Raw genomic sequence first — 23,318 nt, 5'->3', positions numbered from 1 at the left:
TGCCGCGGTTGCCAGGCGACCAGACAGCTCCCCCTCCCACCCGTGCTGCTGCTTCTCCCCCTTTCCTGGCCCGGGCCAGTCGGCAGCAGAGGCGCGCGGAGCTGCAGTGTGTGGCTCGGAGTCCCCGGGGGAGCGTCGCGCCCGGGAGGCTGCAGTCCCAGCGCAGGTGGACGCGGCCCGCCCGCCCCTCCAACCGCCGCCCCTCCCCCCCGCGGGGGTCCCGAGCTAGCAGATGGGAGGCACGGCTCGTGGGCCTGGGCGGAAGGATGCGGCGCCGCCCGGGACCGGGCTCCCGCCCCAGCAGCGGAGGTAACGGCGCCGCGGGGTAACGGGCTGGGGGCGCCCAAGTGAGCGGCTGGCGCTGGCAGGCGAGGCCGGGGGGCGGGGAAGGCCTGGGCTGGAGGTTGAGCAAGCCCCCAACAGGAGGGACCAAGGAAGGGGTCTGATTCTCTCTTGGGGACCGGTCCGCCCCGCTCCCTCTCCGCCAGCGCCCCCTCCGCAGCCCACTGTGAACCTGGGAGGAGGCTAGAGCAGAGTTAGAGGAAGAATTTCCACTGCTGGATTATCTCTAATGCCTTAGATCGGGGGTATATAGTAAGGGACTCTGAAAACCTGGGACTTTTTGTGGGGTTTTTAGCAAACTGGGCGAGCCAGGGAGCAGTATCTTTGAAAGAAGCCCTGTTGCTTAGAGCACATAAGCAAGGGTCAACTTTTGGGGCTTTGCTGAGAGGAGTGCGGTCTAGCTTTGGATGTGCAGGTTTGGGGCTGTGCTGGGTGGGGCTTTCTCCGGATCCTATTTTAAGAGATTCCCCACCTTGCATTGTGTTTTACACCTAAATGGAGAGAAGCTCCCCCGCCCCACACCCCGCTTTATTTGCGTGGAGATTTCCTGTCGTTAATTTCGTTTGGCTGTTAGCAGGAAATCTTGCAGGTCTTCCGTCTTTTTCTTTGTATAAATGTGGACACTTGTCCCGGTTTGTTTTATCAAGCTTATGGCAAAGGGTCAGTTATATCTGGAATATTTGGTTGCTGTCTGTGAAGTAGTTCCTTGTTAAAGATATAAATTATTCCATAAGAATGTGAGCACGTTTTTAAAAAGAGAACATTCCGAAAATATTCGTGGTAGGTTTTTTTTAATCTTTTGTATTCCTATAACACATCAATCAGGAAAACTCTAGAACTAATTTAACAAAACAGTTTTTAAAGGTGACTAAAATATTCCAGGATATTTTAAAAGACATTTAAAAAAATTCTTCCCCTGTAACATGGTCACTGTTGTATTCATTGTGTCATGTAAAATGATACAATGAAATGCTAATGTCTGTGACTGGGAAACCCACGTTCTTGGTAGCAGATGAAATACATTATTCAGGGCCATCTTGTGGATTAAATAATTCCCCTCTGTCTTTTGTGTTCCTTTACAGTGGTGTAGCCATAGTGTAGTGTTAAATAAGAGAGAAACGATCCTTCATCATTTAGCATTTTGCCTCTACCATCCATGGGAAAATGAAGTGGGAAAAGAAGTAAATTCAGTACATTTTGTAATTTAGAACATCCCTTTAGTGTTTGCTGTAGTATTCATTGTATTTTTCTACAAATTAGGTAGATGTAAGCAGGTAAGTACATAAATAAATAAAGAGAAGACAGCCCTAAAAAGGCTTTTTATTTCTTGCCTGTAAGACTCATAAGTGTGTAGACTGGAACTATTCTTCCCATTAACATGTGGAAAACAGGTTCAGAGGGGAAGGTAGCACAGCCAGTGTTAGAGCTGAGATTAGAATCCAGGTCTCTGACTTTGAAAAAACAATTAACCTCTGTCATTTTTTTCTATTCTGGTTTTTAGGCTTCACATTCAAACTAGCCTTCTTTTTCAAGTAGTAAGTTAAATGAGATCATTTCGATAGTTCCTATTTTTTTTTAACAATATTCAGAAAGTAAGACTTATTTTAACTATTTTAAAATACAAACCTAGAAATGCTGTCCTTTCTTAAAAAAAAAAAAATGAGAAGAAAAATGTATTTTCTCTATTCTGACAAATACCCCAGTTGTTTGTATTCAATACCAAAATGCAGTGTAGACATTTATTTCTGTTATTGTTCCTTGAAGCAGATATGAAGCACTTAAGACACAGGATGTTTTGGAAATACAAATTTATATTCTTCAGTTACTGACAGATTTTATCTATAATCCTTTCAACTAGATTGGGGGATGGTGTCTATGATACCTTCATGATGATAGATGAAACCAAATGCCCACCCTGTTCAAATGTACTCTGCAATCCTTCTGAACCACCTCCACCCAGAAGACTAAATGTAAGTAAAGGAAGTAATTCTTTGCACTCGAATTGTCTTGGAAAAGAGGTAGTGCAGGTCCAGTTACAGATCACTGACAATCTAGACTCTTTTGTTTCCTTTTGATTTCTCCTGACTTTGGAATAACAATTTCTGTGGTCCAAATTTAGCTTTTCAGAATGATTTTAATTTGGAGCCCACTGTTTTCTTTCATTTTCCACTGGGAGAAATATATATATAATAGCACTAGGAAAAAAATAATGTGCTACTTTTATGAAGATAATGCTTATTTTCATAGAGGATGATATATATAAGGTATTACAAAGGCTCTTTTTAATAAAAACAAGGAAGAGAAAGCATCCTGGAATTCATAGATCTGCAGATTTTTTTCCCTTCAAGATAGAAATGCAGTTTATCTTATTAGTATGCTAAAGAGTAACATTATATAGGTTATAAATAAAACTTGAACAGTACAGTTTGGTTTTTGATGCATTTAATCATTTCGGGAACTGCAGACACTTAGCTTTTGACACCATTTTACTTAAGATAATAATGAAATTAATTCACATTCCCTCAGCATACAGAGTAGTAGGCAGAACAGGGGTTTGGACAAGTTCCATGACAAAGAGAAGCTATCCTGTGACTTTAAAATTTACTGCATTTGTCATCTAATGAACAAATCGAATAATTGAATTGGCTAATTTGTAATATTTCTCCTTCACATTTTTTTGTTTAAGACCTGAATTGTTCCTATATGGAAAAAAATTACTTGTATTTTTCAGAGTCCTTTCTAAGTTCTCATCAGTTTTTGCTTATAATCAACGTCTTCACCACTTTAAAGGCTACTAATATACAAAGCTTGGGCTAAAAATATTTGGAAGGCTGATCACCCGATTTTTAATGTCCTTTCTGGAGGGCAGTGGGGTTTCTTTCTATTCTTTGCAAGTAGAAACCTCTGAGAACCCCAGAGCCACATACCCCTTGTTTTGACCACCAGATTTCTTGGCTCCTTGCTGTCAATCACAACATCCCTATGAGAAACTTTTTGCAATTGGGCCTGTATGTTAACATCTGGCTTAAGTTTCATTTTAACTTTGATTCAGAGTTGGCCAATGCCTTCTAGTAGATCACTTAAATTGTAAGTTTCAGGATTAAAATGAATTTCTGACTGCATGGTGTTAAGAGTAACAGTTTTTGGGAAGCACAGGTTTTTAGATTCTAACTTAATGGTGTCTTTGCAAACTTTGCTAAAAAAAAATATTTTTTGACCTCTTGGTGCCACCATAGTTCATTATGCAGTTACTCCCTCCAAGACCCTGTTGCCCTTTTCACAAAGTCCTTTTAGCTTCATTGTTTATTCAGAATGCTCTTATGTTCTCATTGTAAACTATAAATCTTCTGCCCATAGGCTTTTATTGGGCTAAGTTTTATGTTGCAGGGATTTAGGGTTGGGAGCTGGGAAAAAGGTGTTTCTGGGTGAGAAGGGTATTTTCCTTCTGAATTTGTCAACAAGATCTTTAAGACTTGATTAATACAGTAGAAGATTCTGTTTGAAACGCCATGAGCCCTTCAAATTAGCAGTGTATGTGAAGCATTCCTATGAGATAAAATATGATAAATCTGACACTATCTGTCTCTCTAGATATAATTACATGGTTAGCAAAATATTTCGTAGAATCTATCTTACACATTGCTTGGTTATTGTGATTACTATTCTATACAGAAATATATAGTGTGTTATAACTATTACACTTCAACATGTGTGAACATTGTAGATTTTTTCTAGAACAATGGAAGGAAGGTTTTATTTATAGCACAGCAGACTTGATATATAATTGATTCAGGCCAGTATTTGAGTTATTTACATGAAAGGAAAGTAAGCTAAGGAGAGAACCCCTCCCTGTATGGAAAAATGTCTTCCTGGAATTCTCCAGATTTGCTGGAGATGATAATCTCCATAGTGGACTACGCCTGAAATAGCGTATCCTATTCTAGAAGCCACACTTCAAGAAAGACATAAGGCGCAGTCTACGTTGAGAATGTGAACAGGATAGCAAGGGAACCTGACACACATCTGGGGAGATAAAGAGGATGTAGTGGGAGTGACGAACCTACAGAAGGGTGGTGGGGGCAGGGGCAGGGCAGCCCCTTTTAGGTATCTGAAAGACCTTTTTTTAAAAAAAATTTTAGCCCATTCTTCTGCAGAAAGAACAGAAGACTCTTCTTTGAATTTTGGATACTTCTGTGTAGTTCCTGAGAGAGCAAAGTAAGACCAATTTGCAGGGAGAGAGACTTAGGCTCATTTCAGGAAAAACCATGAGTCAGGAAATCCAAGTGGCATCCTTAATCTTACTGTATTAGTCATGTGGAAATTAAATTTCTGTTGTGTCTGTTTTTATTAATGTTCTGTGCCTGAGACCCTCTCTTTATCACAAACAGAAACGAAGACCTCCAGAGCCAGCGCAGCCTTACATGTAGGCAGAGTAGGTGAGATTTCCAGGGATGGACCCTGGACCACAAATCCCCTTCCTACCAGCTTGTCACTGATGACTGCAGTTCCTAGAGAGGCATTCCTTTGGGTTAAGGCATTGATCTTCTGGTAAAGTTCAAATATCCCTGGAGAGGTAACACGTTAAATTGCATAGCGAGTGGAAAGCAGGTTTTACGTGGGGGAGAAAGTGGGTGAGGTGTTTCCGTGTGTCCTAAGAAAAGCCCTGTTGTGGGGCCCTCCTTGAGCAGAAGGCGTATTTAGTGCTAGATTCTTGGTGGAGGAAGACCAGGCTGGAGATGTGGAGGAAGCCACCAGACAGGAGATAAATGGAAAGGAGAAGGGAAGGGTATATGGGAATTTAAACCTTAATATATTGAGAATTTTGTGTAATTGGAACCAGTGTTTTAAAAATGTTTTGTAGTTTGTGAGGGTCTTTCACATATATTATTAATTATAATTTGACTCACACATCATTCTGCAAGTAGGTATTATTATCCACATTTTATAAATAAAGAAACTGGGGCTAAGAAAGGTTAAAGTTACCTGCCCAGGGACCTGCAACTTTTAAGCAGTATAGCCAGGACCCCATCCCAGGCCTTCTGATTCATATTTCTTCAGGATGTGTCCCAAAGACTTGAGCAGTAAATGTTTAGGTGCATTAAAGTAAAGTAGTAAGTTTTCAGGAAAACTGGCTAATATGCATGCAGATGTTCATTTTTGTTATGTAAATCTAACTAAAACCAAACAATTATAATTCTTTCCCTAGTTCAGCCAGATTTATTTCCTAATAGACTGTAGTTCCTTAAAGCTTGCTTTTTAGCACAGGTGCTAAATAGTGAACATTAAGTGTTCAGGTGAATTTTGAATGGATGGATGGATGAGTGTGGCTCATTTCTGTTTCTTCATCTCTAAAAACAAGAATAGTTATTTGACTCAGTTACTGATAGGAAAAATATTACATTGTATTTGCATTTTAGCACAGTATTTAGGTTCTGTCTGCGGGCCCATTTATTCTCATGACCAGTGATAGTTCCCTTTTTTGGTATGAAAGAAGCTATAACTGGTCCACATCTGGCCTCTTTATTTTAAAACTAACTGGCTACAATGAACTGGCTGCATCGTTTTTGTTTAAGATCATATAATACCTCACTTAACTATAAGAACTCTATAAATATTTAAACTGATTCAATGACTTCATAAAAGGAACAAAGAGGACTTTCATAACTAGATTTAGGGGCCTATCTGAGATATGCTAACATTTAAAATTTTTTACCCTTTTTTATTTATGTTTTTATTTTTTGATATTTTTTATTCCTTTATTTTTGGTAATACATAAATACAATTTTTGGTTTGCTTAGGTTATATTAAAATTCTATTTTTAAAGATTTGTCCACTTTATTTTTTTAATTTTAAATTTTTTTTAATATGAAAGGGTAGGGGATTGGGAAAAGGAGTGTTCAGTTGCCTTGTTTGTTTTTGTTGAGGCAGAGTCTCACTCTGTTACCCTGGGTAGAGTGCAGTGACATCATCATAGCTCGCTGCAAGCTCTAACTCCTGGACTCAAGTGATCTTCCTGCTTCAGCTTCCCCAGTAGCTGGTACTACAGGCCCACACCATCACGCCCATCGAATGTTTCTATTTTTCTGTAGAGACAGGGTCTCACTTTTGGCTCATGCTGGTCTCGAACTCCTGACCTCAAGCAATCCTCCCTCCTCAGCCTCCCAAAGTGATAGGATTACGGGTGTGAACCACCACACCTGGCTCAAAGAATCTTGTTTCAATTAAAATAATCTTATTTCAATTCAGAGGAATAAATAGAACTTTCTTCTGTGGGTTACTATTCCGTCCAGGAAAAGGTTAAGCAAAATTGAGTAAAAGGAGTAGTGCTCCTTTATTATGGAGACTCTTACTGGGGAAGAATTTTATAGGAAGCACCTCTGAGGCTTTGGATTCTCACTGTTATTTATCAGATACTTAAAAAATTGGTCCAGACGATCTCAAGAGTCCTCTCTGGCTTAGAACTTTTGTAATTCAGTGAACTGACTTAGAAGGCTGTAATAATTTATATGGGGACGTGGGAGTAGATGATGAGGACTTGGGTGATTCCAGCCATAGTCAGCATTCAGCACTACTAGAGAGTTGTGTAGGTGCTAGGAGAACCTGGTGCTGAGTGTTGTTAATGGGAAGGGCCCCGGACTGGGAGTCAGAAGATCTGCATTCAAATCCTGCTTCTGTCATTTAATAGTGCCTTATTGTTTACAGAACACTTTAATATACATTATTTTGATCCTGCTATATACCCTTAAGATATGGGAAGATACTTGAAACAATTAGTAAAACATATAAGACAGTGTGCATATATAAGCAAGTGCCGAATTGTGTGGTACGGGCTCAAAAGCTGCAGTTAAGATGTGAAGTTAATTAGCATGGGCTCAGAGTACTTCTAAGAGGAAGAGAGTACTTGAATTGGGCCTCGAAGGAGTATAGGATTTGAGTGGGCTGGGAAGGGGTGCCAAAGGGTAAAAGGATTCTCCGTACAAGGACATACCTGTAAGAAGGAACCTAGCATGTTAAGGGAGTGGTAAGATCATCTTGAACAAAACAAGGCATCTAGGGGATTGGAGTGGCCATAATACTCAGGGAGACTAAGGATTAATGTAACACAAGTCTCTAGAGACTATTGCTTTTCTTATCTCCCTTTTGGGTCATTTCAACCTTAAAATAAACATGGCTGGACATGTTCAGCTATTATTACTAAGTCAGAGGAGGGAAGATCCTTTCATCTTTCTAATGTTTTTAGTGACTTTAACATTATATTCATTTTTCTCTTTCATAGATTACCACTGAGCAGTTAATAAGAGATCATACTCAGCACTTTCTGAATGGAGGTGAGATGAAGGTAGAACAGCTGTTCCAAGAATTTGGCAACAAAAGATCCGATATTCTTCAGTCAGATGGTACCAATGACTCTGAAAAGTGCTCTCCTACTGTTTCTCAGGGTAAAAGTTCAGATAACTTGTATTCAGTAAAATCCAGCAGTTCATCCAAAGCACCCAAAGTGGTGCCTCTGACTCCAGAACAAGCACTGAAGCAATATAAACACCACCTCACTGCTTATGAGAAGCTGGAAATCATCAATTATCCAGAAATTTACTTTGTGGGTCCAAATGCCAAAAAAAGACAGGGAGTTATTGGTGGTCCCAACAATGGGGGATATGATGATGCAGATGGGTCCTATATTCACGTACCTCGAGACCATCTTGCGTATCGATATGAGGTGCTGAAAATTATTGGCAAGGGGAGTTTTGGGCAGGTAGCCCGGGTCTATGATCACAAACTTCGACAGTACGTGGCCCTAAAAATGGTGCGAAATGAGAAGCGTTTCCATCGTCAAGCAGCTGAGGAGATCCGGATTTTGGAGCATCTTAAAAAACAGGATAAAACTGGTAGCATGAACGTTATCCACATGCTGGAAAGTTTCACATTTCGGAACCACGTTTGCATGGCCTTTGAATTGCTGAGCATAGACCTTTACGAGCTAATCAAAAAAAACAAATTTCAAGGTTTTAGCGTACAGTTAGTACGCAAGTTTGCTCAATCCATCTTGCAATCCTTGGATGCTCTCCACAAAAATAAGATTATTCACTGTGACCTAAAGCCAGAAAACATTCTCCTGAAACACCATGGGCGCAGTGCAACCAAGGTCATTGACTTTGGGTCCAGCTGTTTCGAGTACCAGAAGCTTTACACATACATCCAGTCTCGGTTCTACAGAGCTCCGGAGATCATCTTAGGAAGCCGCTACAGCACACCCATCGATATATGGAGTTTTGGCTGCATCCTTGCAGAACTGTTAACAGGACAGCCTCTCTTCCCTGGAGAGGATGAAGGAGACCAGTTGGCCTGCATGATGGAGCTTTTGGGGATGCCACCACCAAAACTTCTGGAGCAATCTAAACGTGCCAAGTACTTTATCAACTCCAAGGGCCTGCCTCGCTATTGCTCTGTGACTACTCAGGCAGATGGGAGGGTTGTGCTTGTGGGGGGTCGCTCACGAAGGGGTAAAAAGCGGGGTCCCCCAGGCAGCAAAGACTGGGGGACAGCACTGAAAGGGTGCGATGACTACCTGTTTATAGAGTTTTTGAAAAGGTGTCTTCACTGGGACCCCTCTGCCCGTCTGACCCCAGCCCAAGCATTAAGACACCCTTGGATTAGCAAGTCTATGCCCAGATCTCTTACCACTGTAGATAAAGTGTCAGGGAAACGGGTAGTAAATCCCACAAATGCTTTCCAGGGACTGGGTTCCAAGCTGCCGCCAGTTGTTGGAATAGCCAATAAGCTTAAAGCTAACTTAATGTCAGAAACCAATGGCAGTATACCTCTCTGCAGTGTATTGCCAAAACTGATTAGCTAATGGACAGCAATATGCTCAGAGATGCATATTTTTAATTACCTTGCAAACCTGCAAATGGAAAAAAAAAAAAGGCAAGCCCATTGGTGGATATGTTTTTGTTAGACTAGACTTCTTTTTTTAACAAGGCAAAACGTTTTTATATGACTGTAAAAGAATTCTTCAAGGGCTAATTACCTAACCAGCTTGTATTGGCCATCTGGAATATACATTAAATGACTTTTTATAGGTCAATGCATCTTTGTTATCGTCAGATGTTACTTCAAGATACATATTATTGTATTGGTTTAAATGTCTTTCTCTCAAGATAGAAGGCATACCAAAAAATATACTCTATTCTTCACTTCTAGTCTCCCTCAATGTCTGTTCTGGAGGGTTGGGGATGTGGTGGTATTTGTGGATGAGCGCCAAGGCTAGATCTCTTGCCTCAGCAGGCCATTCTCTGGGGCTCATTCTGGATGAAAGGGCTCACTGCGGAATATGAGGTTGGGGGGGTGCACCCGGAAGCTGTTGGTGACCTGGACAATTGGTGTCACTGATTTTCAATGACTCATTCCTCTTAGCTTCAATTCTCTGATGCATGGTGTTTCCATATTATGTTGTTGTTACTATTTTCCCTCTGATAAGTTTCCCGGGCACTCAAAGCATTTTACAGACATCTCACCACTTTACCAAATAACCTTGTAAGGTGCCGATTTTAAAACTGAGACATATGTATCCCTTCCTCTTTCCTCTCCCATCCCTCCTCCTCCATCTCCAAGGAAGATAAAGCAGCTTCTTTGCCCCACATGATCCAGAATGCTAAAGGTAGAATCAGCACGAGAACTGTGGTTCCCCAACTTCGTGGTACTCTCTGGACCAGCCTACTTGCTGTATTTTCGTGGACTCTATACTTATAAAAGTGACTACTCTCAGGTAAACCTCACAACAGTTTAAATGCTTTCTCTCCTCTCTTTCCAGCTACCTGCCACTGATCATTTTCCCCACTTTCACTTTAAACTTAAGGCTGTTCCCTAGGTCTGAGTGAACTTCACTTATAGGAAGAAAACTCTTGTTTGAAAATCCAGAAACTGGTAATAATCCATGTTTCCCCTTTATGTTCCCTAATTTTATTCACTTTACCAGCCTTTCTTTTTCTCTGTTAAGATTTAAACTTAAACAGTAAAGGCTGATAATAAAACTAATTGCTAGGCCAAATGTGATACTTGGAAGGGTAGAGAAAGAAGAGACTAAGTTTGCTGCTGCTGTTCTGTTTATGGTTTTTCCTGTGCCTTCCTCTATTTCCACATTACTCTAAAACAAAAGTATGCCCAAGTTCTATCCTAAATGTGTGCTCTTTAGAGTAGAGCATTTGCTTTCTACAATATAGTTCTTAGAATGATCCAGTTCCATTTTTATTCTTTTAGAATTTAATCTGCAAACTCCATGAGATTGGAAGGAAGCTCCTTTCATTGGACAATACAGTAAAAAGAAGAGAAGAAAAATACTGTGCACATATTATCTAAGGAACTTTTGCCTAACCCAAAAGTATTTGTGATTGTCATTGCACCAGGCTGTGAAAAATGAGAATGAACAAACCACACTGGTGGTAGTAGTATAAATGTCCAGAGTGTGGCCTCAGCCTCCCAAACACAAGGGCCAGATGGCAGAGAACTCAAACTGAGGCCTCACCCTCTGCAGGAGGAAGTCTTGATACTTTCGGTGACTGAGAATCTGGATTATTTAAAACCTTTATTATCTAAGACTTTACTCCCGGTTTACAGAAGGCAATGGTGTATTCAGCTCCTTTAGATCCCTCTAACTCTTACTGAATTCTCTCATTTGTAGGAGAAGAGGAGAAGTTTAAGAATCTCCTGCATTATCTAGGCAGAGCATATGTTGAGGTTGTTTTGCCAGCTGTTATCAGTGTGGAAGACCTGCTCCTTTAGCAACCTGTGTTAAAAGGATTGCCACCCCAAATGCACCTGACCTAAACTTGATTTCAGTATTGGTGTTTTTAGTGCAAGATCGTGGTGAGCCAGCACTGCTTCTGGACTCGGCAGAGAGGAGCCCGTGGCTGAGGTTGGCACGTGCTCTGATTCTGTGTACTGAATGGACTGTAAGGTTACTGAAACCGGGTCGAGTGAAAGGATGCAGACAACGCATGAACACTAGACAAATTCCGGACAGCTCTGTGAAGGTGAATGGATGTGTTTCTGCCTCAGAGTGGCAACCTGGAGAGTGACACAGAATCATTGACGTTGGCATGCCTGTCTTCTGTGGGCCGATTCAAGTTTGGGGAGAGTGGGCTGCTTTACAACATGGTGCTGGTTGTGCAGATGGATTTGAGGAGGTTTATGGATGGATTTCAAATGTAAGGGACAAGTTGTGGTTTTTAGAGGCTGTCACTGTGCTGCCTTTTTTTGCCACTGTTATATTTCCACATGGATCCTTGCCCAGCTAGAGCAGTGAGTGCGTGAATTGGATCAGAGTTAGTGCAGAGATTCAGACTGTCTCTTACTCAGTTACTGGATTGTTCTTTAGCCATTTTTGTTCTTCAAGTCATTTCACCTAAACAGGCCAAGTGGGTTGACTTAACTGGTTTCTAAATTGACAAAGTCAACTGAATTTACAGATTGTTAGCAACACCGTGAAAAAGCTGGGTCAGAATTTTCATTTTATTTCATTCCTAAAATCATTTCTTCTTTCAACACAGGAAACTTGCTGATCCAGCTAATAACCTGCTCATCTCCTTAGATTCCGTCCTACCTTCCACCCTCACCGGGACTGATGTATTCATTCATCATGTGCTATCATGATTTCCTCCTTATGTTAGAATATAAGCTGCATGTGGGCGGGCCCGTGTCTTTATGATGTTCTGAATTGGCAGACTGTGCTGCCCACTGATCACGTGCGGATGATGGACGTGATCCTCTTTTAAGTTGACCCACACAATCGATCTCTAATCTCTTCCTCCTGGGAAAGGGCAGTCAGATAAGGGTTATGTGAGGCCACTTTCTTGTGGTCCAGTGTTAGACACAGTTACCTTGATAACAATGAAAAGAAAAATGCCACCGTAACATAGCTGTGATGTAAGGATTCTGCTTCTGCCCCACGGGGGCTCTAAAGCAGGAGAAAGAGTCCAGCCTGGATCTCCTTTCCCAGAGGAAATTGATTTATGACCATGTTAGTGCTTTATTCCCAGGTGTTTGAGGGGGTTGGGACAGACAGCTTAGCTGGCTAATGTCATTACATTTTAGTTTTCATGACATTTAATCTGTTAAGAATGGGTTTTATTGCGTAATCAAAAATAGAACAAAACAAAAAATTAAATAAAAATTTCAACTGTGAAAATGTTTCAATCTGTAGCAGCTGGTGGTGTTAAAATACTTTGTTTTGCTTAATTCCTAACTAGGCATAATTAAAGCTAAATATGAAATTTTAGGTAGCAGCTGATAAATGATTCTAAGCTTTCCTGACAGAATGCTCCTACTATAGTGAATCATAGAAAACTCTTTCTCATTTATTTTTAATTATTTCTTTTACATCTGTTGTCTGATGTCGTCAACACGGAAGTTGGAAAGATGCCAATGATTGTTCTAGACTGCCTCTGTGTGCTTTTTCTGTTACGAGAATTAAAAATAAGTACTTATCCTTTGAACCAGGTGGAATTGCCAGAACGTGTTTTCCTTCATCTCTTCATTCTCACCGGAGATGACCAGTGTGTAGAGCACTGTAGCTCACGATACGTAGAGCAACTGCAGATGTCCATGATGTGGGCCACCTGGAGTCTGCAAAAATAAGGAGCAAGAAAGACCAGGGATTGGCAAATAAAGGAAGAGTTGTCCTGTGCCAGGGACCAGCCTCCCAGTTTTAAATAATATATTTTCAATATCCTCAGTTCAACATGTCCCACTTTGAACTTCAGCCTATACTTCCTGAAGCCTAAGAATTTACTTCCAGAGCTGGGCTTTGGCCATGATGTGATTAGGGGTCACATTTTGCCTGCTAATTTCAATGAGAAGAGTTTTAGGAGTTAAGTGAACCTGTCCTTGTAAGGACTCAAAGCTCTCTGGTTCCTGAGATCCGTAACCCCTGGGGTAAGCCAGAGCTGCAAATATATTGTCTAGACTTTGAAGGGGCAGGATGTGATTCTTAATATAGCTCAGCCACCGCTCAGTCAAGCCTAGACTTTAATATTTTTCTATAACAGGAGAAGACTGAAGACTAGAAAGATTCTCTCCTCTTCTGCCACCACACAAATAGACTCAAAAGAAAGGAGAGCCCCAAATCAGGCCAAATGGTGACCTGTGGCTATTTCAGCTCAGAACGTCAGCCTCTAAATCATCAGGTTTGAAAGACTTTGGTGTCATGGGATTCTGTCATTGTTCGTTTGAGTCTGCTGACACGCTTCCCCTGAAAATGCAGTTTGGAATGGATGAGTCAGTGTTTTTTTGTTTTTTTGGGGGAGGTGGTTTGTTTTTTAAAAAATAAAAGTGAATTGGTTTGAGAATTATTTAGCATCTTATGGTTGTTTCAAAACCAAGGCTGAGCACCGTCCCGGTAGGACCCCTGTGCCGTGTTCTGAAGTGGGCGAGTCGCGGTCACTGGATGATTAGGGCTGTGCTGCAGGTACAGCCTCCCTAACTTGATGACGGTGGGAGAGAAAGAAAAGGCTTGAATAAAAAGTCTTGGGAAGGGAAAAGGAGTGAGATGAGAAACAGCCTTGCAGAGATTCAGCCAGGATTCCTCTTTTAGTGCCCAGAGCTGCTGTCTGTAGTCTGGTTTGTAAGTCCCCGCACCGTTCTGGAGAAGGAAGGTGGGAAAACACACGGAGTACTCGAGGATGGCCACCTCTCGGGGAACCCTGTCAGTTCTCCCATCGGGTATGACGTTTGCCCTCCTGTGCCCAAGGTTAGCTTAAGAATGAAGCCTGACAAGCAGCTTCAAAGAATACAGTTTATTTGGGAAGTCTGGGTGTTTTAGGCCCAGGCCTTGGTCTGTGGGTAACTTTTAAAGCCTGAGGGATTGAACAAATGGCAGGAAAGGAGAAACAAGGGGCGGTGGGCAGCTCTGCTCCAGCCTGCTTTTGATCTGGCCCTGAGCCATTATTGTCCTGGCGACAGGAGCTAATTGGATACCTAACTGGGTAACTGTCTTCTGCCACACTTGAATTGTCCCCTGGATTCTTGGAACAGGCCTTCTGCCTCGTGGGAGCCTGGCCTAAAGCTAGAAATGGACCTTCTCATACTCACATGAAGCAACTGTGTGTTAGAGAAATGAACTGCTGCTGGAGCTCAGGCAGAATTTAAAAGAACATTCAGGGGCTGGATGTGGTGGCTCACGCCTGTAATCCTAGCACTCTGGGAGGCCAAGGCTGGAGGATCGCTTGAGGCCAGGAATTTGAGACCAGCCTGAGCAAGAGCGAGACCCTGTCTCCACTAAAAATAAAGAAATTATCTGGACAGCTAAAAATATATATTAGCTGGGCATGGTGGTGCATGCCTGTAGTCCCAGCTACTCGGGAGGCTGAGGCAGGAGGATTGCTTAAGCCTAGGAGTTTGAAGTTGCTGTGAGCTAGGCTGACGCCACGACACTCTAGCCCGGGCAACAGAGTGAGACTCTGTCTCAAAAAAAGAAAAGAAAAGAAAGAAATGGCGGTGAAAATGGCAGCAAGGGCTGTTGGAGTGTGGTCCATCGCCTTTCACTTTCTAGGGAAATGTACTTTCTGAAGGGGTTCGTTGATGCAGAGGCAGCTGCCCAAAGTGACTGCAGCTGGGCTGTGCTAATGCTAAAGACTGATTTTGACCTTTCTGTGGCATGAACCTGGGCACAATTTAACCTTGTTTTGCAGAGGCTGCTCAGCCCTACCTTTGCGTCTGGCTGTTGAGCTCCTGATGCAGTAGCAGACCCAGGACACCCAATCTGAACCACTGCAGAGAATTCTTAATCATTCCCAGGGTGGAGCCCTGTCCCAAATTACACTCACTTCTACTCTGCTGAAGCATGTCCTTACACACCTTTTTGGTGCATTTGTTCTTTCACCAGTGACTTACTGAGCAACTGCTGTGTGCAAAAAAGCACTCTAGTGGCATTTGTCAAGGATAGGGAGCATCGACAGCCTTGCTGACCACATGTTCAGAATTTGACAAAAGCTAGGCAATGGCTTTAGAGAAAACTTGCCGACGAATTATCTACACTCTGTTCTGGTTTAAAATTTGTGTGTGTAGGTGAGTGGAGTGGGAAGGGGAGATGGTTTCAGAAGAGCATGTTTCTGAGTCTGCATAGAGTACAGAGTCAGAGGCTTGTGTTCTGAGCTGAAGGAGAGAACAGGTGGTGGGGATGAAAGGGACGGAGGACCTGCTACCACTAGCTACTTGGCTCCCACTCCCTCTTCTGGCCTGGGAGATGAGATGTGGTTACCTTTGAAGTTTCGCTGACATGATTTCAGATCAGGGCTCTGACTCTTGCTGCTCCCTCCTGAAACTGGCTCTACCCCAAAGTCGCAGTCCAAAGCAACCATGGGGAGGAGGAAACAGCAGGCACCCAGCTTCCCCACCTCTCCTCCCTGCCTCTCCCTCACTTCCCGAAACAACTAGCTGGCTGCCTTGCTGTTTTCTCTGGTTGCTAAATCAACATTGTTTATTTCTGTCCCACCAACAGACCCAGTCAGAGCCTGAGACTAGGGTGAATACGTGGGGTGGATTCGGAAACGGTGTCCCTGAGTCTTTGAGCAGCTGTCCCACGTCACCCTGGTTCCAGTCCCCTCTCAGTAAACCTGCGTTCCACAGCCCCTTTCCTCTCCTTGGAACCCAGAGTCACCATCTGCTTTCAGATCCCAGAGAGATGTCCACGCAAAGTAGCACGAGTGAGAGGGAGGAGACGTCAGAGTTCTTTGGGGGACCTAGAGGAGCGGACAGACCACAGGTGCTTCCCCTCAATCCTGCTGAAATAACAGAGTCAGGCGCTTCCGTGGTGGGTCTTCCTGCAGGGACAACTGTTTACCAACTGCCATGTCACCTGCTACTCCTCCTACCCCTTCCCAGCCCAACCTGGCCCAAGGCAGCTGCATTTCAGAGAGTAATTCCTCTGTTCTTTATTTATTCTCGGCCTTAAATTCCACTACAGCCAGAGGAAGAGGGTGGAGGGGAGGCGTGGCTTTAGCTGGGAAAGCCAGGCTGGGGCTGGGGCTGGAGGATGCCAGGTGGAGACCCCCGCCCCCCAGACCGCAGAGTCAGGGAACAACTGCAGGAGCCTCTTGGCTCGGGGAGTGTCCCCTCCCCCCTCCCCTGTAACTGCACTGATAGAGGGGCTCTCCCAGGGGGCCAGGCCCCACCTCCCGCCTTTCTCTGCCTTCTCTTTATTCTCTCCATCAAGGCCCCATGTCTTGCATGTGCTGGTCACTGTGCTGGACCCGTTCACACATCAGCAGCACAGGTGTCCTTGCTCTCTGGGAACACACAGTTTAGGGGCAAGTGGAACAGGTAAGAATTGCAATACAGCGACATAGGTATGATGGTGGACAAGGACTAGGAGCCCTAGGAGTCCACCACTTGCCCCCCAAGAACCAGACAGACAGCGGTGGAGGTGGAGGTCAGCAAAGGATTCTGTGGGGACAGCGTGTCCCTCACTAGCCACGACCGTTTCCTCTCTGCTTTGTTCCCCTCTCCCTACCCTTTCGACAAGCTGCCCCAGCCACCACCCACTATTTACGATGCCTCTGCCTTGGAACAAGCGGTGCCCGGCTGAAAGAGTGGGAGCCTGCGGGCCTCGCTGGGGAGGTCAAACACCCTGTCCCTTTAGTCCATGGCAGAGTTGTTTGGAGCCAGAGTCCCCCTGCTGCCACCAACACCCCCAAGCCTCCCATGAGGTGTTTACATCGCATTGCTAGCAACCCCCAGCCAAAGCCCCAAAGCTGCCAAAATGGGTTTATTTTTACCTGCTGGGTTGGGCAAGGGGCAAAGGCTGAGCCTGGGGCAGTTCTGTGGCGCCAGCTGGGGCTTAAATACAATGAGAAAGCCCCACCCTGCCCACTCTGCCTGCAGAGAGCCCTGTGGGAAATAAATAGCACCATGTGCCCTGCCTGGACGCGAGCCAGTCACATGAGCCAAGGCTGGTTAAAAAGGGTGCTCGGGTGATCTCCCAGCTCAGGTGTCACTCCTGGCACTAAGAGCTCCAGGGTGAGGGTGCCAGCCCTTCTCTGCAGGGCCGGTGGACAGGGAGGCCTAGTGGGAAAGGGGCAATTCGGGCCAGGGAGGGAGCCGGCCAGAACTTCGCCCCAGGCAGAGCTATCAGTCCTCAGCACCCGGCACTGGGAAAGAGTGATAACATTGGTGAGGGCAGTGTGGGCAGAGGAGGGGAAGGGAGAAAAAGCTTGGCAAAAGTTTCAGGACCAAATCTTAATTTGGCAAAGCTGTTTTTTTCCATCATACCCCACCTGCTGTGTGGCAAGCGCCCACACACACACACACACACACACATCACTGCCTATTTTTTCTTTCCCATCACTTTGACCCCCTGCATGCATTCCTGCCCCCGCCCACACCCCTCCCCGCTCAGCATGTCAGCATCTGTCTATCTGCAGCAACACACTCAGACACCTCTCCCTCACCCGCCCACCCTGTGCTGGGACTCAGGCCCCTGGCTGCTCCTCCTTCCTAGGCGTCAATTTCTGCCCGGGTCACATGTCTCTGATCTTGCTCCCAGTGCCATCTAGGCAATCTAGGCCAGCACACGGTGAGAGGCTCCTGGGAGAGGAGGTTTCACGCTGGAGCTGATCTTTTTACTGAAGTCCCAGAACTAGGTTAAATGATTCAGCAAGCTGAAGACCTCCCTGTTCAGAGTTCCTTGAGATGCTGGGGAACCTTAAGTCAAGAGGCTCATTTGCCCAGATCTTCCTGGTGAGAAAAGTGCCATGTGTGTTATGGTTGGACCAGTGCAACCCCAAGAACCCTGTTCATTGCAGTAGGTTGGCTGGCTGGGGGTCCCGGGAAACTTGCTCTCTGCAGGATGATACGGTGCTGTGGAATGGGGGGGCCCCAAGAAGCCTGAACTCCAGGAGCCTGAGCTAGAGTCATGGCCATGGGGTGGGCAGGCAGGACGCCTTCAACAGCTCTGGACTGGAAAAAAAAAAAAAACAAAAACCAGCTCTGGACTAGATGATAGATTTTTCCAAGAGGAAAATCACACCGCTGCCCCGCCCCCAAAGAAGACAACTCCAAGTTTGCATATCTAACTGGTCCAGAAAAGCACTGAACATATAAGAAGGAAAACAGGATCATTTGTGATTTCAAAAACTATTCTGGAACTCCAAATTCCATGGAGATTACTCCTAAGGTTGGGGACAAATGCCCGCTTTCTCTGGTCGGGAAATTTAAGAAATCAATGTGGGACTGGGACATATGCAGAAGCATCTAAGTTCCTGGGATATAATCAATAAATGTGATTCTGAGCCAAGCTGGCACCGACACACCAATGTCGGGCCGGCATCTGGGCTACCCTGCCAGCGCGGAGCTGGACGTGGGGGTCAGAAACGTCCCTAGGGGTCCTGTGTCTGATCACCGTGTAGATGGAGTGACCAGGGAGGATCTAATGAAGAGGCCATCTACAAAATGTGGCCGGTTTCAGGAGACTATTAAGGGACAGCCAGGCACACGGGTAGCCAGCCACACAGGACAAAAGGAATGGTGTGGTTGCGGAATCTTAGCAAGGGCTGTGGATGAGGCTGCAGGAGAGGGCTGCCACCCGCCCGCAGGAGCTGCGGCCTTTGGTGGAGGCAGGCAGGCACTGCAACCCCTGGCCAGTGGGGAGGAACTAGGGAAATGAGTATGCTGACCTCACTCTCAAGCCATCTCATCTTATTCCCGCGCCTCGCCCTGGCCAAACCTAACTGGAAGCCAGAGGACAAGGAGTCTGGCTGGTGCAGTCCAAAAAGGCCAGCCTCCTGGCACGCAGCGCGCAGTGCAGAAGGGTGGAGAGTGGGTCCAGAGGGTCACACGGTTCGTACGCCGCAGTCCCTGTGATCCAAAGCAGGCAATTTCACCAGCATCAGTAAACATTTTTTTTAGCACAAACCACGCACCAGCATTGTGCTGTCTGTCCACCAAGCATGAAACATGGGAATGGGGTTTTAAGAACCTGAGAGTCCAGCTGGGAGACAGGAGCAGGAGTGTTCAGGGAAGTCTTCACGGAGGAAGTGGGCATGTGCGATGGGGCTTGGAGGTCAGGTGAGCAGAGTGCTGGGAGTGTTCTTCACTGTAGCAAAATGCCACTCGGCAACCTGATCCACCCGAGCTCACGTTTCAGATGGTCTGTCCCTGAGATTTGACATCAGAGCCATGGCCAAAGACACCCATCTGACTGTGGCTGTCTGACTCCACACATTACTTCTCACCTCACTCTGCCTAACTGCCTGTCTTTCCTGCCGGGTTCTCTGAAGGACAGTTTTCTTCCAACTCCAAGAGTGATGTTCTAATTACTCGAGCAATTCATCCGTAAAAATTCACTGGCCTCGTAAGTAGGAGGCCCCGTGCTGAGAAGTTGGGCTCTGCCTCCTGCTCTCGGTGAGCTCATGCCCTGCACAGAACAGAGACACATAAAAATGATCACAATGTGTTTGGTAGGAGGTGTGATGGAGGTATGAGGGAAACACAGTGGAGAGAGTGACTAATTCCTAGAGGTGCTAAAAAAGAGGCTTCAGAGAGGTAATATTTGTACTGCAAGTCCATTAATGAGTAGGACTTGCTAGGCAGAGAGGGGGGAAATGGCAGAGGACTTGAAATGTGTGGAAACAGCAAAGAGGCAAAAGGGATGGTGAAAAATTCAGTGTGGCTGAGGCATCGAATGGCAGGAACTGGGGCTGGAGAGAACGGTGTGGGCTGGTTTAAAGGGATATTGTAGCTCCAGTTAAGGAGTTTGTTAGGCCGACGAATAAGGAACCAAAGGATGTTCTCATGCAGGGGAATGATGTGGTCAGATTTCTTTTTGGAAGGGTAATTTCAAGGAGGAAATGATACCTGTCCGAATACAAGCGATGGGACCTGAGATAGGGACCTGTTCCTCTGCCCCCCACGCTACCCGCTTCCTCACCTCCCCATCCCCACCGTCCTTCTCCAGAGAACAATTGTTCTTCGAAATCTGTAGCCTCTCTGACTTTGCAACAAGAGAACGGGGCCAAATACACGAGTCTGTTTCTTCTTCCAGGACAGCGTGGACTGGGAACACCCAGGAAGACACTTCCCCTTCCTCCGGTTTTTACCCCCTCTTCTTATTTGAGGAACAAGAGACTGGGGTGGAACCTTCGGTGGGACCGCCAGTCTACAGGACTCGGGACCTGCCAATCCTACAAGAACCAGCCAATCCCAGAGCCCGTCGGTCTCCCCGGAGCTCATTCCAAACTTGGCGGCAATTCCCCCAGGTCCTAGCTGAAAGACACCATTTAATGAGCCATTCCTCTAGGACACCAGATGGAATGAAGCAAAGACAGATGCAGTGGGGGCAAGGAGGGGTGGGAGGAGATTCTAAATGGGGTTCTGTGAGCCCAGACTCACCTCTGCAAAGGGTTCTTTTTAGAGCAAAGAGCTCAAGAGCCGACAAACGGGCTGCAGGCTTTGGGCTCCCAGGCCAAGAGCCTAACGACAGCCTTTGGGTCCTGGGCATGGTCTGGAAGGGACCAGAAGGATGGAAGCAGGTGCCGGGGCAGCTATGTGGCCTCCAGGGCAGAAGGAGGAACGCTGCTTCCTCCGCAGGGGCTGATACCGGTTTGCCTGGGGCTCGCCTGCCCTAGTCTGGCCCTGTCTCGGGGGCTGTGGCGGCCAGCAGCTGCACCAAGAGCCTAGTGACAGCAGCCAAGAGAGGTGCTGGAGTCTATGTCTGGAGCTCTTTGAGAGTGGGGCAACGGCCAGCTGCCTGGGACCAGATGATCTCTGCAGGGCCTTCCTTATCTAAAACAGGGTGACGTGCGCTAAGTAAATGCAGGCAGCACTTGGGCAGGGGAGAGAGAAAAACCCTTAGAGCCTTCAGGGTCTCTCACCCTTAGCAAGCACCTTCTGAGCACCGAGAAAGACCACCGGTGTGGAGCAACTACGCCCCCTGGTGGCAAAGGCAGGGATAAAGGTACGCAGAGACCGCTTATTCCGCCCCTCTCTTGGTCCCTGCCGTTTCTCCCCCAAGACTCGGAAAAAAGAGATGACTGTGAGCCTGCAGTGTGAGTTCTGGGTGGATTCCTTCTGTTTTTAGCTTCGTCCTCTTTCTCCTGATTGCGGTTATGGTCCCTAGCCAGAGGCTTTCAATTTTATGGATCAACGCGTTATGATGGAAAAAGCACTTGGACTGTGTCCTGAACATGAGTTTGAGTATCTTTATTCAAGCCTAGCTGTTTCCATATCCGTCATGTGGGGATGATGCTAGAGGCGCCGCCTGGCTCCCAGGGAGGCTGTGAGAGCGAGTGTGAGCCACCCACCGCAGACAGAGGGAGGGGGTGCTTCCTGGTCCTGGGATCCAGTTAGTCCCCTTGCTGGCTGGGGTGGTCGTCCACTGTCACTCATGCCTGGTCCTGAGACACCAATGGGGCTCAGCTCCTCATGGCTGCCAGGCTCCTTCCATCCTGGTCAGGAAGTCACCTTCTCCATCTGCCCAGGGCTGACAGCCAGGGGAGGACAGGGTGACCTGGTGATTATGGCACTCAGGCTGGAAAGACACAGGGAGGAGTCCTGGGCCTATTTGTTGTTGTTGCCACTTAACAGTCTTTATTATTTACATTTATTTTTAGGCACCTTGCTGCACATTTCTTTCTTCTTCTTTTTTCTTTTTAAGAGACAAGGACTTGCTCTGTCACCCAGGCTGGACTGCAGTGGCACCATAATAGCTCACTGCAAGCTGGAACTCCTAGGCTCAAGCAATCCTCCTCCCTCAGTCTCCCGAGTAGCTGGGACTACAGGTGTGCACCACCACACCTGGCTAAATGGTTTTATGTTTTGTAGAGATGGGATCTTGCTACGTTGCCCAGGCTGGTCTCTAACTCCTGGCTTTAAGAGATCCTTTTGCCTTGACCACCCAAAGTGTTGGGATTACAAGCGTGAGCCACCACACCCACTGGACATTTCTTTTATGTGCACTGTGACTCTTTGTCTATCAGATGTTGGGTTCGATGGGTGAGACATAAGCCAGAAGAACAAATTCTTGTTCTCTTTTAGGGAGATGCTTGATTGTGACTATCTTTCCACAGGCAAATTTGTGGAGCTTTTCCTGTAGTTTTTTTTTCTTTTCTTTTTGTTCTAATAGCTTAAAAATAAAAATGAGCTGAGTTATCCGAATGGTCAATTTTTTGGAGAGGTATACATATGGGAGCAATGCTGTGCAGTGTGTTTAAAACCTATTTTCAAAAATTATTTTTTCTAAGTGTACCTCAAAAATTATTTTACTGTGGTAAAATATATACAATATGAAATTTACCACTTAAACCATTTTTTAAGTGTATAATTCAGTGGCATTAAGTACATTCACAATGTCATGCAACTATCACCACTATCCATGTCTGGAACTTTGATCATCCCCGACAAAAACTCTGTACTGGACCTATTTGTAATAATACAGGACCCTGTAAGAGACTGCTGGAGTCCAGCTTTGATCCTTGCACATCTTAGTGGCACTAAGAGGTCCTGCTCTCCCTAAACTGGGCAGAAGAGTAGTGGCCACTGGGCTCTGGCCCCTTCCCAGGGGATGCATCAGGGACTGATACAGCAGAGAAGGGGGTCATGGCTGCCTCGGTTTCCCATAGTCACTGAATTCTGTAGCCAGAGCAGCTTCCAGGGCTTCCTTAACACCACTCCCCAAAGCAGAACCAGAGTCAACCCATAGCCTATCTCCATGCCTGACATATAATGGGCACTCAGTAAAGATCTGTCTAACGAATGAATGAATCTGGACAAATAGCTCACTATCCCTGGGAAAGGAGACTTTATGGCTGCTCATGGTCACAGGGAGATGACAAGGGCCTGCACTTTGGGGTCAGAAAGATGTGGGTTCAAGTGTTGGCCCTGTCCCTCACTAAGTACGTGGCTTGTTTTTTGTTATTGTTAAGCCACAAAATGGAAATAATAATTCTTACTTTATGATGTACAGTTTGAATGAGCAAGGTATATGAGAT

At 45.5% G+C, this 23,318-nt stretch overlaps 1 protein-coding gene across 2 annotated transcripts; it reads left to right on the top strand.

Annotated features, from left to right (window-relative positions):
* Window positions 1–232: 232 nt before the first annotated feature.
* Window positions 233–9,196, top strand: DYRK3 (dual specificity tyrosine phosphorylation regulated kinase 3). Of its 2 annotated transcripts, none has more exons than XM_069459544.1 (3): window positions 233–309; window positions 2,201–2,312; window positions 7,619–9,196. In XM_069459544.1, the coding sequence occupies exons 1-3, from the start codon at window positions 233–235 to the stop codon at window positions 9,194–9,196; spliced, it is 1,767 nt and encodes a 588-aa protein (XP_069315645.1). The 2 variants fall into 2 exon arrangements, with proteins under 2 accessions (XP_069315645.1, XP_069315646.1); XM_069459545.1 differs by lacking the exon at window positions 233–309 and adding an exon at window positions 1,507–1,523.
* Window positions 9,197–23,318: the final 14,122 nt, after the last annotated feature.

Source organism: Eulemur rufifrons, chromosome 27 (genome assembly GCF_041146395.1).
Source record: "Eulemur rufifrons isolate Redbay chromosome 27, OSU_ERuf_1, whole genome shotgun sequence".
Classification (NCBI taxonomy): domain Eukaryota; kingdom Metazoa; phylum Chordata; class Mammalia; order Primates; family Lemuridae; genus Eulemur; species Eulemur rufifrons.
The sequence above is the reverse complement of the archived record's forward strand: the minus strand, read 5'-3'. Positions and strand labels throughout refer to the sequence as shown.